Source organism: Filobasidium floriforme, assembly GCF_021052385.1.
Source record: "Filobasidium floriforme strain CBS 6241 chromosome Unknown HD553scaffold_15, whole genome shotgun sequence".
NCBI lineage: Eukaryota > Fungi > Basidiomycota > Tremellomycetes > Filobasidiales > Filobasidiaceae > Filobasidium > Filobasidium floriforme.
Window position 1 is genome coordinate 828154 of NW_025763636.1, and position 15200 is coordinate 843353.

The following is a 15200-nucleotide window of genomic DNA, read 5'->3' on the forward strand; positions in this document are numbered from 1 at the left end:
GGATATGTTTGTCAGATCCTGTGGGAGCCCGGTTCCTGGTATAGATGGCGTAGTTTGCCGCTTCGGCCCAGAACTTGTCATCGAGTCCGCTATCAATCAGGAGCGTCCTTACCTGATTGAGAATGGTAAGGTGCGCCCTTTCAACTCTACCGTTCTGAGCATGAGCGGCAGTTGGAACGAAGTGATGCTCAATACCCTTCGCTTTGAGGTAGTCACGAAGAGCATGTGACTCGAATTCTCCTCCTTGATCCGATCGGATGGTCTTGACCGTGCAGTCCAATTGATTCTCAACTAGGTTGATATAGTCAATCAATGCCTGCCGGGTCTCAGACTTCTTCTTGAGAAAGCTGAGGTTGACCTTCCGAGTGTGATCGTCGTAACAGGTAAGGAAGTAGAGGGATCCTCCGATGGAAGGGGTTCGAGCTGGTCCCCAGAGATCGACATGAATAGACTGGAGTGGTTTGCTGGCTCGGATGTTGGAAGCAGGAGCGGGAAGACGAGATCCTTTGCCTTGGATGCAGGCTGAACATTGGAAACCGTAGATGTCTTTTCCGGCTTTGGCCCAATCCACAGTCTTGTCGAGTCTTCCTTCCTTGCCGAGCTGAACCACCGAGCGAACATTGAGATGACCAAGTCTGCGGTGCCAGTGGTAAAGGATGTTGTCCTCTGTGACGGTATTGGTGGCCGTGATGAGTGCGGCCTTGTGTCGGATAGGAGTGCTTGCCGGATCGAGGACAAACAAACCATCTTGTCGTGTTGCTGTGATGACCGGTTTGCTGGGTCCATCTTCAATAGTGTTGAGGATCGCTTTGTCTTTTGCAAAGGTCCAAGAGTGTCCGTCGGTGCTCTGTGCGGCACCAACACTCAGAAGGTTCCGTCCCAGTTCGGGTACGTGAAGAACATCATGTAGTGTGATGTTTGGTAATTTGAGTTGACCGCATTCTCTGGCGGTGATGTTGGCGCCGTTGCCTATGGTGATGTTTGCCTGGATCGGTAGTTGTCTGATTCCAGTGAGTAGGTTCCTGTCGTGGACCATGTGATGAGTGGCTCCAGAGTCTATAACGATGTCGAGTGCAGACGAGTGGGCCAGAAGGGCATTGTGATCGATGGTGATGCTTGCCATGAAAGCAGAGCCGGCGTTGATGCCATGATGTTGACTCCTGTTGCTTACGAGTGCGGCGATGTTGGCACTGTTGTTTGTGTACCTGTTGGCGTTGTTGCCGGTACTGAAGTTGGCGGGCTTGGTGAAACAGTTTGCTGTTGAGTGTCCATTCTTCTGATGGAACTCGCAGAAGGCATTCTCGTCAAAGGGAGATCGAGGAATGAACTTCTTCTTGTTTCCGGTGCCGCCGATGTTGTTGTTGTTGTTCCGTGCTTGTTGACGGGCAGCGATGAGAGCTGTAGTCTCAATTCCTTCTTCCTGAACAATTCTCCTCCTGTACTCGGCTCGGACGGCGTCGATGACGTCCTGTGAGTGAAAGTCCTCCTTGAGATAATAGGTCTGAACGAGGGTTTCATAGGAAGAAGGAAGCGACATGAGGATGGCGAAGGCAAAGTCCTTGTCGTCCATCCGGGATCGGCCAGAGACGGTGATAGCAGAGTAAGCCGACTTGAGCTTTCCGGTATGGATAGTCGGATCTTCTCCTTCCGCGAGTTGGGATCGCCAGATGATTGCAAGAAGTTCAGCCCGCCTGGATCCCCTTGCGGCCGAGTAGGTTTCCTGAAGATGTTTAAGTAATCTTTCAGAAGCAGAAGGAAGCGTCGCTCTGTACTCATCGGTGTGAGTGGAGTCCCTTTGGACCAGAGCGTGCCAGGTTGAGAGGTGAGACGGGAGGTTGTGATGGACAAGCTGACTGAGACTTCCGTCGATGATTCCGAAGGCCTTCTTGTCTTTCTTGATCCATTTCGCAAGTTCCTCGGCTGTAGCTGGAGTAGTTACCGTAGTAGTGGTAGTAGTTGGAGCGTTGTCCGTGCCGGCGGTGGCAGCCAAGGTAGAGATAGGTAGGATATTAGGTCGAGGAATAGTTCCATCAACAATGTCGTCCAGATCCTTATCGATCAAAGTGTTCTGAATCGAGCGGGACCATTCCGCATAATTGTCGGGACCCTCAAGGTAGGTACGCTTGGTAACCTTGAGAGTGTCGAGGTCGAGACTGTCGGCCATGATGAAACTAAGTCGATGTTGAAGAGGGTTGGTTGATGTAAACTAAGGTAATAGCCCGTTGAGCTCCGTTGGTAGAGCAGCCGACTCTTAATCTGTTGGATATCGAGTTGATCACCGTTGTATAGTTTGCATGAAGATAAAATATACAAGAGGGGATCAGGAAATCAGACCAGGATGGCCTGCTATATATATTAATCTGGGAAGGCCTACTTGCGACCAGAGTCGCAAGTTGTGACTGAACATGCGACCACAGTAGTCGCAACTTTGCGACTGTAGTCGCAACTTGCGACTGTGGTCGCAGATTGCTAAGCGGGAACAAAAGGAAAGGTGTGAAGAGTGGATGTGCTTTATTGTTCCATGCGGGCTATTGTTCTGAGAACAATAGACGTGTTGGAGAACAATAGGATTCGACAAAAACGACCAACCTATGTGCCTCGAATAATGACTGTGGCCCAAGTCGTACTTGCTCTTACGGAGTTTGCGGCGGGCTGAATGCTCCCTGCACCCCTCGAATCGAGTCCTCGACGTCAGCAAATTGCGCCACGGATTGTCAGTCTCCCCTTGGAACGATCGTCTGGCAGACAGACAAATAGGCTGACCACATTCCTTTCGTAGATCTTTGCCTCCAAGGATCGTGTACTCCCAAAACAGCCGCACCTATTGGCGGAGCTTGTGGCGCGGACAACCAGTGCCCAGCGGGCGTCGCCTGCAAATCGAACATTTGTGGCGGGGCTGACGCTTATTGTACCGGGAATGAGCAATGCGCCTCGGGCTGTAAGCTGATCGATACCCCCCACACGACTTTTATACTAGTTGAGCATTCGTATCGCCTCCCTCAGATGCTTGCCTACGGAATCGGTGCAGCTCTCGGCCTTCTCGAGAACTCGGCGAAACTTGCGGAGATAGCACGCAGTGTCCCAGCTCTGTGACATGCGCCTCAGGGATCTGTGGAGGCCAATACGCATACTGTAACAATGACGCCTCACTGTGTGCTCCAGGATGTGAGCCGATCTACAAATCGAAGAAGTCGCGACCTCAAGATCTGATTCGCGTTTGTCACCTCTCTAGTCACCTGCAATAGGGATCAGCAGTGTAGCGCTCGGCCTGACGTACAGCTAGGGGGTATATGCAGCTCGAGCGGTCAATGTCCCGTGGGAGTTAGCTGCTCCAACTTCGTTTGTGGCGGAGAGCAAGCCTATTGCGGGAGCGATTCCTCCTTGTGCGCTCAGGGATGTAAGAATTCCAGCTTGTCAAATCTAGTAGGAAACGTACGCTTCGCTCACATATCACTCTGCCGGGACGATTTCGCATACAGTCACCTGTCTCGTCGATGGGCGGTGTTCAGCACAAGCACCCGCTGCAGTGGACGAACCTTGTATCACCGATCCTCAATGCGCCGGTGATAGCCGCTGTACTCGGTCGATCTGCGGAGGGCTAGGAGGATACTGTCCGGACGATCAGGCTTGCGCTAGCGGTCGTAAGTATATTCACCTGTGGAGCTGACTCGTTGCGTGCCAACTGACTGCTTTGACGTCCGCTTGAGGTTTTCAGTGACATGCTTGCGCAACATCTGTTCAAGTCTTACGGCCGTCAATATCGGTGATGCTTGCAACGCTGACAGTCAATGCCCTACCGCGTCGACTGGTTCTGTATACTGCAGAAGCTTTGAATGCGGAGGTTACGGAGCATATTGCTCGACTCCTGACGGGATTTACCCTGGACCATCGCCTCAATGTCGATCCGATTGTGAGCTCATTCCGGACGAGATATATGGCCAGTGACCAACGAATGATTTGCTCGGAACAGATACGTGTCTGGCTGGTATCTGCTCACCCAGAGCGGCATCCTCCCTCGGCGAAGCTTGTGGAGTATCAGAACAGTGTCCATCTGGGGTCAGCTGCTCTCAATACCGATGCGGCGGTCCCGGAAGTTACTGCACCGTCCGAGACGGTTCCACAAGTGGACCGTCCGATCAATGTGCCTCGTCTCGTGAGTACCGGTCTGAGGGGCTGGGTCAGCAGGATTATTCTAAGATACCGTTGCAATGCCAGTCAATTGCGTAAATAACGTCTGCGTGGAACTGGAAGTCGACGTTCCACTTGGGCAACTATGCACCTCTGACACGCAGTGTGCCGACGGCGTCAGCTGCTCCGAGACGGACAAGAAATGCGGCGGTATAGACGCCAGTTGCGAATCAGCTGGTGTTTGCTATTCCAGTAAGTACCAAGTACACCACGACAGATTGCTCGACTCTGACATGGGCGTACAACATGGGCGTACACGTCTACGTAGACAATTGCAACTTCGATTCATTCACCTGCGTTTCGGGCGCAAGCCCCGTCCCAGGAGGCTCGCGAAAGCGGGATATGGTTCATCAAGCTCGCATGAAAGCTAGTCTCTGTCCGCCTTCCCAAATCGCATGTCCAGTCTTCCCGAAGGGTTACGAGGTGCGCTACTCGGTCCCGAAACTTGCAAAACAGCACTAATCTGACGATCCCGGTCGTTACAGTGCATCGATCCGATGACCAACTTGGAAGGATGCGGCGGTTGCGTATCGGGGGCATCCACGGGTATCGATTGTACGGCACTACCGAACGTCGAGGAGGTGGCATGTTCTGCAGGGAAATGCGTCATCAGTGAGTGCACAGGAACGCCTCTCATCAGTGCAAGATCATTAACCTATTTATGGCCCTCGCAGAATCCTGCGTCGAAGGGTATTCCTATCGCGGAGCGAACCGAACCTGCGTTTATGATATGTGAACGGCATCGTAGCGCTCTAATGGGATTGTGGTCCCTGAAATTCCTATGAATAGGCTTACCCAAGTGGACATTGATACGGTATTATTTCTCGTCTATTTGTCAAATAGTCAAGTAATTTCTGGAATTTTTCTTCGTGTTCATTTGTAACAAGTGTCTCATCGTTCTTTTGACAACTGGTTACCAGCACAATTCATCGATTTGGTGAGCAGGGAGTGTACAGAGAGCGCTGGATCAGACATATGCCACTTCTCCGGCCATGTGCCATCGCCGGTCTTTTTATCGCCCTGCGATTCGACACCGGCACCTGGTCTCGTTCATATCGTATGGGATACGAATTCATCTACTCATACTTTGGTATAGCCCCAATCTACAATCGAATGCATCCACCTTGAGCTCACCCCCTCAAAAAGAGTCTACTTTAGGGTATATAATTCCGCTTTCATCCCGCGACCGGAGCCTACTCTTCGCCTACCCACCTCTCGGCGAGATCCCCGATGATGGGCAGGTAAAACCTCGGTAGGTACCCCGTCGACAGGCCCATCCCGGCGGACTGAGTCGACGAGGTCGGATCACGGAATGCACGGTAGGCGGTGTATAAGACAACGGCGAGTGAGGCAAACAGGTAAAGTCGGCTGCGGTCGGTCGGAAAGTCGAGTCAGTCGATTGGTTGCGGGAGGGTTTTTGGGACGAGGAGACTGACCGAAGCCATCTCCAGAATCCGATGAGGGTCATCACCAGCCAGAGCAGGATGATCGGGGTGGTCAATAGACCCGATTGGTAGGCTGCGTAAGACGATCGGCCCGACCAGAATCGGGATCGTTAGCTTGTGATGTGGGAGCAGGAGGAATTTCCCGGCACGAGGACTTGCCATGGAACCGGACGTAATCGTTGGTCGTCTCGAAGATCAGCAGCAACAAGGCTGGAATGCGTGGACAACGAGGGACGATCAGCGAACTGTATTACGATCTCGCAATGGCGTTGCCTGCGTAGCAGAAGGATATCCTGGTTGAGCCCAATTGTCCGTCTTTCCTTCACCGAGACGGCGGCCTCGTGATCAATTTCACTCGACCTCATTCCGGATGCAACCACTCGATTTTTTTCTCTCTTTGGGAGTCTCGCTCGAAGTCCTGCGTCCGTTGTTTAGAGTTCCCCATCCTCATCCGGTTGGTACCCCTCGCATTCGTTTCAGTGCGATCTCGACTTCGATGTCCTGGGTCCACTAGGCACTTAAGCGTAGCGCGCGCTGAAACCCCTTATCTCGTCAAGTATCGAGCGCGGAGAGATCCACCTCATGCACTCTTTCCCCCTTCCGAGAACCCCTCAACTCTCAAACTCGAACACGACCACCACCACCTCCTTCCATACCAAACGGATGAAGCAAGAATCACGTCGCTCGACTCACCCGTAATAGGTCCCCCCAGATAGCCCAACCCAGCAAGCACGTCCACCCGTAAGAACCCTATCGAAGCTTCCCAGACGTTGTTAGGGTTCCCTCCTGGCCCGTTGTTTCCCGAGGTGGAAGGTAGGTTTTGGTTATTGTTATCAGTATAGTTGTAAGAAGAAGGGCCGGCTTGGTTATTGTTGTGGTTGTTGTCGAGGGAAGAAGGATCGTAGGCGTAGGCGTCGGTGTATGATTTACTCGGGTCTGGATGTTGCGGAGTTGGGTTCAAGGCGGGTTCAAGGCGAATGGGAAGGAGGGAGTGTCAGCAGGAAGAGATGGAGACGGGGAGAAGGGGAGACTCACCCCCTCCGGATTGGTATGACCCTTGGAACGACGAAGCATCGCTATTGCATTGTCGTGTCCCACAATTCCCGCAAAGAAACAAAAGCAGAACCAGACGACGTATCGGAATCAGCCATCCTTCCCCCCAAGTCCCGATTCCCGATCGATCACCAGCTCGACAGCAAAATCCCGAAGACGAAGACGAGACGCGGGCTTACCGAGAGAACCAAGGTCTCTTCTGCTTCCCACCCCCTGAACTCCCACTTCCACCTCCTACCCTCGCTTTCCCCTTTCCGCCTCCCGATGAGGAAGAGGGGGAGAGGAGAGACTGTTCACGTTGAGCGTCTGGAGGAGGTTGGTCTACCGACAAGTCGTCCCGGGGGATAATATCAGCCGATCTTCTCTCTACTCGCAAGGTGCAAGTCCGAGTATGGCAAAGGCGAAAGGGGGGCTTACAGGGTGAAAAGTTCATGGTCGTCTAGCTTGGGGATTTTGAGTTGACTGTGCGAGTGGTACGAGCTACCTGGACCACGTCGGACTCTTGAACAACGTCCAAGCCTGTTGACCATATCGTATCATCGATTGTCCGCTGTGCAGAGTGCATGCTGCTTGCTGATGCTGATGCTGTACGGCGGCACGGCCCCCCTCCTGATTAGCTTCCGAGAGGCCCGGATGAGGTAATTCGAGCACGATATTGATTATGTAATCCTTGTCGGAAGTAAATATCCCCGTTTCTGTTGTTCCGGATCCGACGGGGAGGACGAGAGTGAGAGTGACGTACACAGCAAGCAGCATCGACGCAAGGGCTCGACCTCTCTCTATTCATGCTATCCATTCGACACTCTGTACTCTATAAGCTATATACCTGATATACTTGTCAGTCGGACATCATAACTATACAGACGTCTACAAAGAACAAGTTCGAGCCGCCACGATGCAGGCGGCATTGTTACAACAGATCCAGCGTAAGCTCTATCGGATCGTTCTGGCGAAAAGGGGAGGACTTGCAACCTGCTAAAGACGTACACTGACCTTGCCCTTGCCCTTGCGTTTGCCTTGACTTGCCTTCCTCGATCTACTACTTTCTCTGCTCCCTATTGATTCTACTCTGAAACCGCGTACCGGGAACCCGGAACCCGAAACTTATCCTACCTGACCTTGCCTCATCTCAACGGACCGCACCGAAAAAACAGAGGGCAAAGGCCTGAAAAAGGTCCAAACTGTGGACAAATCCAAACCCGCCATCGCAGGCACCGTCGCCGGGTCCTCTTCCTCTGGTGGTGGTGGTGGTGGTGGCGGCTCGTCTGGCGGTGGTATGGGAGGTATGATGGGAGGTGGTGGAGGAGGGGGAGGACTAGGAGGTCTAGCAGGAGCCATCGCAGCCGCCCAAGCAGCCCGGAACGCTGGGAATTCAGTACATTCCGCTTTGGGGATGTCCAAGTCCCAACCCGGCAACAACAGTTCTTCCAAGCCTTCTACACCCGGTGCTGGAGGGGGAGGAGGAGGGATGACAGCAAGGGAAATGCTAGGACACGCCAATAAAGCCCGGATGGCGGGTAACCAGATCCATTCTGCTCTCGGTTTACGGGACCCCCCTAGTGCCGCTTCTAACACTTCTTCTTCCTCCGGAGCACCTCCACCACCTCCTTCCCCACCTCCTGGTGTAGGAGGGAATGGGGGTGGTGGAGTGGACTTTGCCGAGCTCAAGAGGGGTGTCGGGGGGATGCTTGGGGTGGGGAAGAGCGTAGGGACGCCGATGTTGAGGAACGCGGGGGAGAGGGCTGGAGGTGAGTCTAGTTCGCCTTTTTCGAGTTTCGGAGCTGGTTTTCGGACCGAGCGATCATCGTTAGACCGGATGGAGAGGAGATCATGCTCTAGCTTAGTTCGGAGCTGGAGCTGGAGCTGGGGTGTTCGTGGGAGATTTGAAGGATGAGAGCTGATTCGACTTGACCTCTTTTTTTCGCTTGCTGCTTGGTTCATCTTTTGGATGATCCTCTTCTTCGGCTAAACGTACTGGAATCCGTATCGACATTCGCGGGTTCGACTCATATCCTGGAATTGACTCTCGTTGACTCTCGTGATCATCATCTCATCGTAAAAATCTACCTCGGACTTCGGATTTTGACACTCGATCCTCATTTATCGATCGAACTTCCGGTCTGATCGCGATCCTCCCAACTCGGCTCTTTTGCCTATGAACCCCCGCACCCATCCTCCCCAAAATCGGAAAAATCCACAACCCGAACAACTGATCGGGGACCCGCAGTGGACATGGGCAACTTTGGAAGGAAACCACCTCCAGCGCCATCAGGCGCTCCACCTGCGCCGCCCGCACCTCCACCACCACCACCCCCTCCTTCTGCGGGAAGTAGACGGACGGGAGGTGCGCCTCCTCCACCGCCACCACCACCGCCACCTCCATCTGGTGGAATGGGCGCGACAAGGGGTCCTGGTCGAGCAGTGTGAGCTCTGATTCTCGAGAAAGTACGAGGTCCGACGATAGTGAAGCTGACACGATTGCACACGCAAACTCTATTGATGTGTTCTTTTGCGGGCTGAACAGTCCTCCGCCCCCACCTCCTCCTCCTTCAGCAGGATCCCGAGTCCCGCCTCCTCCGCCTGGTCGACCGTAAGCACCATTTCCACCTCTGATTGCATAGTTGCGCCGCATTTTGGGCGACGTAGGACGCTGATCCGTACGCTTGGCGATTCTGCAGCGCTCCACCGCCTCTACCGGGTTCGGCTAGAAAGGCGCCTCCTTTGCCTTCGAGATCGGGAGCTAGTTCGGTGAGTGCCTTGTAAACGAGGAAAAGAATGGGCGAGAATGGTGAAAGCTGATCGCCAAAACACCTCAACGCGTACGCAGAGGATTCCACCGCCTCCTCCTCCACCCGGAGTGTCGACATCGAAAAGACCGATTCCTCCCCCTCCTGCGCTTCCTTCTCGGAACGGGAGTGTCAGGCAGCCACCGCCTCCCGCACGACCCGTCCCAGCCTCATCCAGGTATGACCAGGAGTCCGAGGAAGAGGACGCTCCGCCTCCACCGCCTCTGCCGGGTGCTTCGCCGGCTAGGAGATTACCGCCGCCTAGCAGGGAGTCGAGCTCGTTTGGTGCACCACCGCCACCACCTCCGCCACCTCCACCTCCACCGATGATGATGGGATCAAGAGGTGGGAATGCAGGTGATGATGAGGCCCCGCCTCCTCTGCCTACGGGGAGGAGTCCGGCGGCGATGGCCATGATGGCCGCTGGCCGGGCTGTAAGTTTGGCGTATACGAGAGTCGTCTCGATAATGTGAAGATCTAGGACAACTAGCTGACTGTGTTGCGCCATATCCGTGCGATCATCCTGTCGCGACAACCCGTAGCGCGCAAGCTCGAACGCTTCGATAGGTTCGGGTCCTCCTCCTCCGCCCGCACCCCCACCACCACCGCCCATGAACCATGTGAGCGCGGATTCGAGGCCGGGTTTGATGGCCTATACAATGCTGAAAATCTCTTTGAATGTCTTGAAAATGCAGGCGCCTCCTCCACCCCGAGCTTTGCCGCCACCTGCGCCTGCTGCCGATGCATATGAAGAGGAAGAGGACGACGCGCCGCCTCCTCTGCCTACCGGTCGAAGTCCCGCTGCTGTAGGTTTGCCGCTGGAACACCACCCATGACCAGCGATTGATCCTGCTCCCCTACTTGTCTCACGCGTGATAGTCTCGGGCTCTCGCTCCCCCGCTACCGCCGACCAACCGAGCGAGCATGCCACCGCCAGCTCCCAGTTTCAGGCCCGCCCCAGCGGACACGACGTTTGCTCCCCCCACTTTGGCAAGTCAACAGTCGGTCGCACCGCCTTCCCCAGCTTTGCACAGCCCGTCGCCGAGACCTGTTTCGATGATGACGCCGACAGCAGGTGGCATGGATGGGAACAGAGGTGAGTCTTTGGAAAACAAGTAGCGATATTACGTAAGACGGCGTCGAAGCTGATCTGCGTACTTCGGTCCGTGATAGCCGCAAGCCCCCCTGCGCAGAGCGGACTGCTGGTCTTCCCTACGAGCGCGATGTTCCCGCCGGTTAGGCCGTTCCAACGAGGCACAAAGTGAGTAGGCACAGTCAGCTCACGAAAAGGATACTTATACTGAAATGTGACGGGATGAACCAGGACGTACGCCAGCGGAAACACTCAAGGTGGCGGGATCGGGTTCACAGGTTGAACGTTTGCGAAGTAGAGGGTGGTATTTCGTTCAAGACCTTCTGTTTCGCTCTTTCTCCTTTGTTCGTGCTTTAGGCAGTTGAATGTGTCATAGCATGCATCTATGTGGTTTGTAGAGACCCGAGTTTTACGAAATTCGTTTCTTGACGACGCTGGTCTGCGATTTCTGCGATCCGATAGTTTCCTCCAGGCTCACCGTCTCATTTGTTGCAAGCCGGATTTCGTCTTCGTCGTAACGGCAGATAGGGACTGGACGTTCCGGACCTCTTTAGTCTCTCTGTCCCGGCTGCAATTGCATCATCCCATTGTTTCTTGATGCTGAAGATCTTCTATTTGAATGCGGGATGTTCCTTCCTTTGGCGGTAACATCCTGCTTATCTGAACCTTTTCCTTCTTGGCTACCAAACCCATTCTGCGCAATATCTCTAAAGACCCATCTCTGTCGATCTCAGTGAAAGGCCATGATTTGCCAGCCATGCATAATTTTTCCTGCCTGGTCGATCACTACCTTTCAAATCTTGAAGGCCAGATTCACACAGCAATGTAATGAGCTTCTTTTTTCCCAAGGCAGATGCTGTGGGAGAAGTGGTCTTGCGAATAGCAGTCACCTGCCAACCTTAAACACCAGTACGTGCTAAAGAGGAAGATCGATGATGCACGTTCGATGCCTCCGGAAGTAAATTTGGTTCCGGCTGGGGATTGGGCAGTCGTCAGAGCACTACTAGTTGATGGATGATGGGCATTTCTCACTGTTTCTTGTGGACAGTCTTCTACGATACGCCTTAACACGTACAGACCTTTCGGCGAGTCCTGGGAAAAGGATGAGGTCCATCTGTATTCAAGCCTTGCTGGCGGCCAGCTCGGTTGTCGCTGTTGCTCAGCAGCAAAGGAATGAAGAGCACGAAGAGAACGTCTTGTCCGCCCGACAAGCTTTCAGGGAGATCCATGATCATCTCCTGGGGTTGCAATTGCCTGGCGAGGTCTCGCAGCTGGAACTTGGTGGAAATGATCAAGGATTGTTACAAGCCAGCTCGAGGGTGAATACAACGGGTTGGGACGAGCTTGTTCGGGAGGAGGATGAGTTGACCGGGAGCAAGAAGGGGAATGTAAAGGAAGATCCAGAAGATCGACCTCGAGGTAAGTCCCAATCCCCCCGGCTTTGTCGAACTCCCTTATCTTCTCGTTTAGATGCCCTAAGAATACTAAGTAACTCAAATACGACATTCCTTCTCATCCTCCCGCTCTCATCTTCCTTCCTCGATAACGCGAACGAACAACCAAACAGCCCTAACAGGCAGGTTCCTCCACATAACCGACTTCCACCCCGACCCTTTCTATACAGCAGGGTCGACCTTCGAATCGGGTTGTCACAGAAAACCTGAAAAGAAGAAGAAGAAAAAGGGGAAAAAGGGAGGGAAAAATGAGGTGGATGGGTTGAAGAAGGATAAAGATGATGATGAGGATGAGGATGAGGAGTTGGCGGGGAGGTGGGGGACTAGTTCTTCGTGAGTCCTTGTTCTTAGTCTGCTCTAGCGGGTTCTGGAGCTGGGTAACTGATCAGAGATGTTCTGGTATCCTCCTCGTTGCGGTTGATGGTTCTCTGTCGCTGTTTGTTTCTTTATATCGACGGCGATGATGGGATCATCTAGGGACTGCGATGCCCCCATGTCGCTGGTGAACATGACGTTCGACTGGTTGAAGCAAGAATGGGCGGATAAAGTGGACTTTGTCGTCTGTAAGCCCCCCACACATCTCCGTCTCCACCGCCTAGCTTCTCCTTGCCCCCAGCTTTTCTCGCTGACAATAATATCCCCGCTTGTTCTCCCTCTCTATGACGTACATAACATACGAAATGCTTTGCAGGGACGGGCGACAACGCCAGACACGATATCGACTCTTCCATCCCCCGAACTCCGAGTGAGATCAACGATCTGAACCGGATGATGGTCAGGCGGATGCGAGAGACGTTTGGGGAAGATGTCGTCGTGGTGCCTTCTTTGGGGAATAACGATATTTACCGTGAGTCTGCAGTCTCAATGTAAGACGTCGGGGTTGATCCGGGAAGTGCTGATGTTGAGCTTTGATATGCTGGGTAGCACACAATATTTTGGTCGCGGGGCCGAATGCGGTGACGAACAGTTTTACCGAGTGAGTCCTTATCCTCACAATCCTCATTAACCTCTCAATTTTTCCTGCTCCAGGATTAATCCTAATTATACTTCGTTTTGCATTGCGGTTACAGCATCTGGAGCGACTATATCCCCGCAGAGGATTACCACGTCTTTCAACGAGGAGCTTATTTCGCCATCGACGTCATTCCGGACAAGTTGGCGGTGATCAGCTTGAATACTTTGTATTGGTACGACGCCAACAAGGGTAAGTTCTTGTGCTTTTGAGGGAGCGAATCAAATGCGGGGCACTAATGGAGGGACATTGTGCTTGCATCGTGTTCGGGGGCGCTGTAGTGGTCGATGGATGTAAGGACGGGTCGAATGAGCCAGGAGCGCTCGAGTTTGATTGGCTCGAGGTGCAGCTGGATAGTTTCAGGGAGAGGGGTATGCAGGTGAGTCAATCCATACTCATAATCCGGAAAAGGTAAAAACGCTCAGGAAGCTGACCGGAGTATTCCGATTCGATGTAATCAGGTATGGCTGACGGGTCATGTGCCGCCGAAGATGGGGAGGTACTTTGACAACTGCGTGAGTTTCGCGAGACTACAACCTCGAGGTCGGGCAATTCGCTGACCATAAAAGACCATTTCTAGTACCTGCGATATGGAGAGCTCGCTTTGCGGTACCAGGACACTATCGTCGGTCACCTCTATGGGCATATGTGAGCTGCACAGGGTTGTGTTGATGATGAAGAGAAACTCAGCTAAGACACTCCGAGATACTAGGAACGTCGACCACTTCTTTTTCCTCGACGTCGACGAGCTCGAAGCAACGACCCCGCTCCGACTACAATCACAAGCTCAGGGCCTGGCCGACCGCGTACATGCTATGGGTCGGATCGCCGACACGAACCTTCAGCAGGAACTCCACAAGGACTTCAATGATATGCCAAAACTCAGCAAGATCAAGATGGAGGATTACGCGGTGGTGCACGTTTCGCCTAGCGTTATTCCGACGTATCTACCAGGGATTCGGGTCTTCAGGTGGGCAATCTGTCATCTGTTCGAGGTCGGACTAGTCGCTCAAAACTCTCTGCACGCAGCTACAACGTCACGGGTCTCGAACTGGATGACGACGACTACGAGAGTGGTGTCGATGGTTTGAAGAAGAAGGGAAAAAAGAGAAAAGGTGGCGGTCATCGACATGGCAAGAAGCCCAAGAACAACTGCCACGAACCGGAACATGAGGACCAGCCGCATTGCAAGTTCCGAAGCAAACCCCGTTTCTACTCGCCAGAGTCGCCGAGCCGTTCGAACCAGATGTTTACCCCACTAGGATACGCTCAATTTTACGTACCTGATCTGGATAAACAAACGGTGGAACCGCCTAAATGGGAGCTCGAGTATGCTACGTACGACGTGGACGGACTGCTGCGAGGAGGGTACAACGGAACCGACGGGGATGCTACCGGTCGTCAACCTGTACCATGGCATCTCTTGCCCGGATTTGATGAGGTTAACACCGAGGTTCTGGCTCGGGCGCAGAAAGACGGCGAGAAGGACCCAAAGAATGATGGCGGGATGAGCAAGTTCCGCAAGGGGCTCAAAAAGTTGACTCCGTTCCGTATGAGCGACTTGACCATCCCGACCTATGTCGCGTTGGCCAAGCAATTGTCGGAGGAAACCCCGCTGTGGAACAAGTTTGCGCGGTTCATGTGAGTCTGATGTGAGGCCGTCGTTCATGTCGCTGTAGCTGAGGTGACTGTTTTGACAGGTATGTATCGACCAAGACTGACAGTTAACGTTTTGTACAAACACCCGACCGTTTATTTAGTCATCCTAATCTATCATATCAAGGTTTACCCTACTGAGATTCCACCACAAGAGAGCGAAATTGTCATAGTCCTTTTCTGACATACTTAAACCACCTTACGTATTCGAAGTCGGGTTCAAAGCGAGATCGCTCCGGCGATCGCTCCATTGTCATCTGATTAAACGACGGTATGCACCTCGACATATCTTCACGCTCGTCCGGGAACAACGTGAATGGTTCTGGCCACTTTACCTCGAAAAATGCCTTTTGCAGCTCACTTAGGCCCGTCGGCACGTCTATCGCGACCTCCCAGTTTCCGCTGAGGGCGTCGCCAAGTGCCATCTGCACATTCACCCGACATTGTCGAAGATTGTTCTTCAGTAAAGGTGTGCTGACTACCAGGACCAGCTCATTGTCTGACCACAATGCT

The 15200-nt window shown here is 53.3% G+C and overlaps 4 protein-coding genes across 4 annotated transcripts; 3 read left to right on the top strand and 1 right to left on the bottom strand.

Moving 5' to 3' along the window:
• Positions 1-2656: 2656 nt before the first annotated feature.
• Positions 2657-4804, top strand: HD553DRAFT_325014 (uncharacterized protein; the record flags this gene model as incomplete). Its single annotated transcript, XM_046181552.1, has 10 exons — positions 2657-2690; positions 2780-2938; positions 3004-3165; positions 3297-3383; positions 3480-3641; positions 3716-3910; positions 3971-4153; positions 4216-4380; positions 4406-4603; positions 4674-4804. The coding sequence occupies 10 exons, from the start codon at positions 2657-2659 to the stop codon at positions 4802-4804; spliced, it is 1476 nt and encodes a 491-aa protein (XP_046035564.1).
• A 361-nt stretch (positions 4805-5165) lies between these two features.
• HD553DRAFT_314203 (uncharacterized protein) lies at positions 5166-7228 on the bottom strand. The gene is made up of 7 exons (XM_046180324.1): positions 7104-7228; positions 6866-7007; positions 6669-6709; positions 6327-6569; positions 5793-5843; positions 5625-5706; positions 5166-5556 (listed from the first exon to the last, which is right to left on the bottom strand). The coding sequence occupies exons 1-7, from the start codon at positions 7117-7119 to the stop codon at positions 5382-5384; spliced, it is 750 nt and encodes a 249-aa protein (XP_046035565.1). The 5' UTR covers positions 7120-7228; the 3' UTR covers positions 5166-5381.
• Positions 7229-10095: 2867 nt separating this feature from the next.
• Positions 10096-11039, top strand: HD553DRAFT_314206 (uncharacterized protein). The gene is made up of 4 exons (XM_046180325.1): positions 10096-10278; positions 10352-10568; positions 10646-10733; positions 10797-11039. Exons 1-4 carry the CDS (start codon positions 10120-10122, stop codon positions 10846-10848), a joined length of 516 nt encoding a protein of 171 aa, XP_046035566.1. The 5' UTR covers positions 10096-10119; the 3' UTR covers positions 10849-11039.
• A 583-nt stretch (positions 11040-11622) lies between these two features.
• Positions 11623-15014, top strand: HD553DRAFT_66603 (putative endopolyphosphatase). Its single transcript, XM_046184397.1, has 12 exons — positions 11623-11984; positions 12142-12352; positions 12497-12582; positions 12711-12866; positions 12944-12995; positions 13090-13223; positions 13313-13410; positions 13493-13546; positions 13612-13679; positions 13744-14001; positions 14061-14672; positions 14732-15014. Exons 1-12 carry the CDS (start codon positions 11669-11671, stop codon positions 14757-14759), a joined length of 2073 nt encoding a protein of 690 aa, XP_046035567.1. The 5' UTR covers positions 11623-11668; the 3' UTR covers positions 14760-15014.
• The last annotated feature ends 186 nt before the right edge of the window (positions 15015-15200 follow it).

Bases quoted from the DNA above. Each gene is read 5' to 3' on its own strand.
- HD553DRAFT_66603 (XM_046184397.1), top strand. From the start codon at position 11,669: ATGAGGTCCATCTGTATTCAAGCCTTGCTGGCGGCCAGCTCGGTTGTC. The intron at 12,996-13,089 runs GTGAGTCCTTAT...TTGCGGTTACAG, and splicing joins GTGACGAACAGTTTTACCGA to CATCTGGAGCGACTATATCC. The intron at 13,680-13,743 runs GTGAGCTGCACA...CCGAGATACTAG, and splicing joins GGTCACCTCTATGGGCATAT to GAACGTCGACCACTTCTTTT.
- HD553DRAFT_314203 (XM_046180324.1), bottom strand. The intron at 6,710-6,865 runs GTAAGCCCGCGT...ACAATGCAATAG, and splicing joins AAGAGACCTTGGTTCTCTCG to CGATGCTTCGTCGTTCCAAG. The intron at 5,557-5,624 runs GTCAGTCTCCTC...GACCGACCGCAG, and splicing joins GGATTCTGGAGATGGCTTCG to CCGACTTTACCTGTTTGCCT.
- HD553DRAFT_314206 (XM_046180325.1), top strand. From the start codon at position 10,120: ATGGCCTATACAATGCTGAAAATCTCTTTGAATGTCTTGAAAATGCAG. The intron at 10,569-10,645 runs GTGAGTCTTTGG...GGTCCGTGATAG, and splicing joins TGGCATGGATGGGAACAGAG to CCGCAAGCCCCCCTGCGCAG. The intron at 10,734-10,796 runs GTGAGTAGGCAC...GGGATGAACCAG, and splicing joins CCGTTCCAACGAGGCACAAA to GACGTACGCCAGCGGAAACA.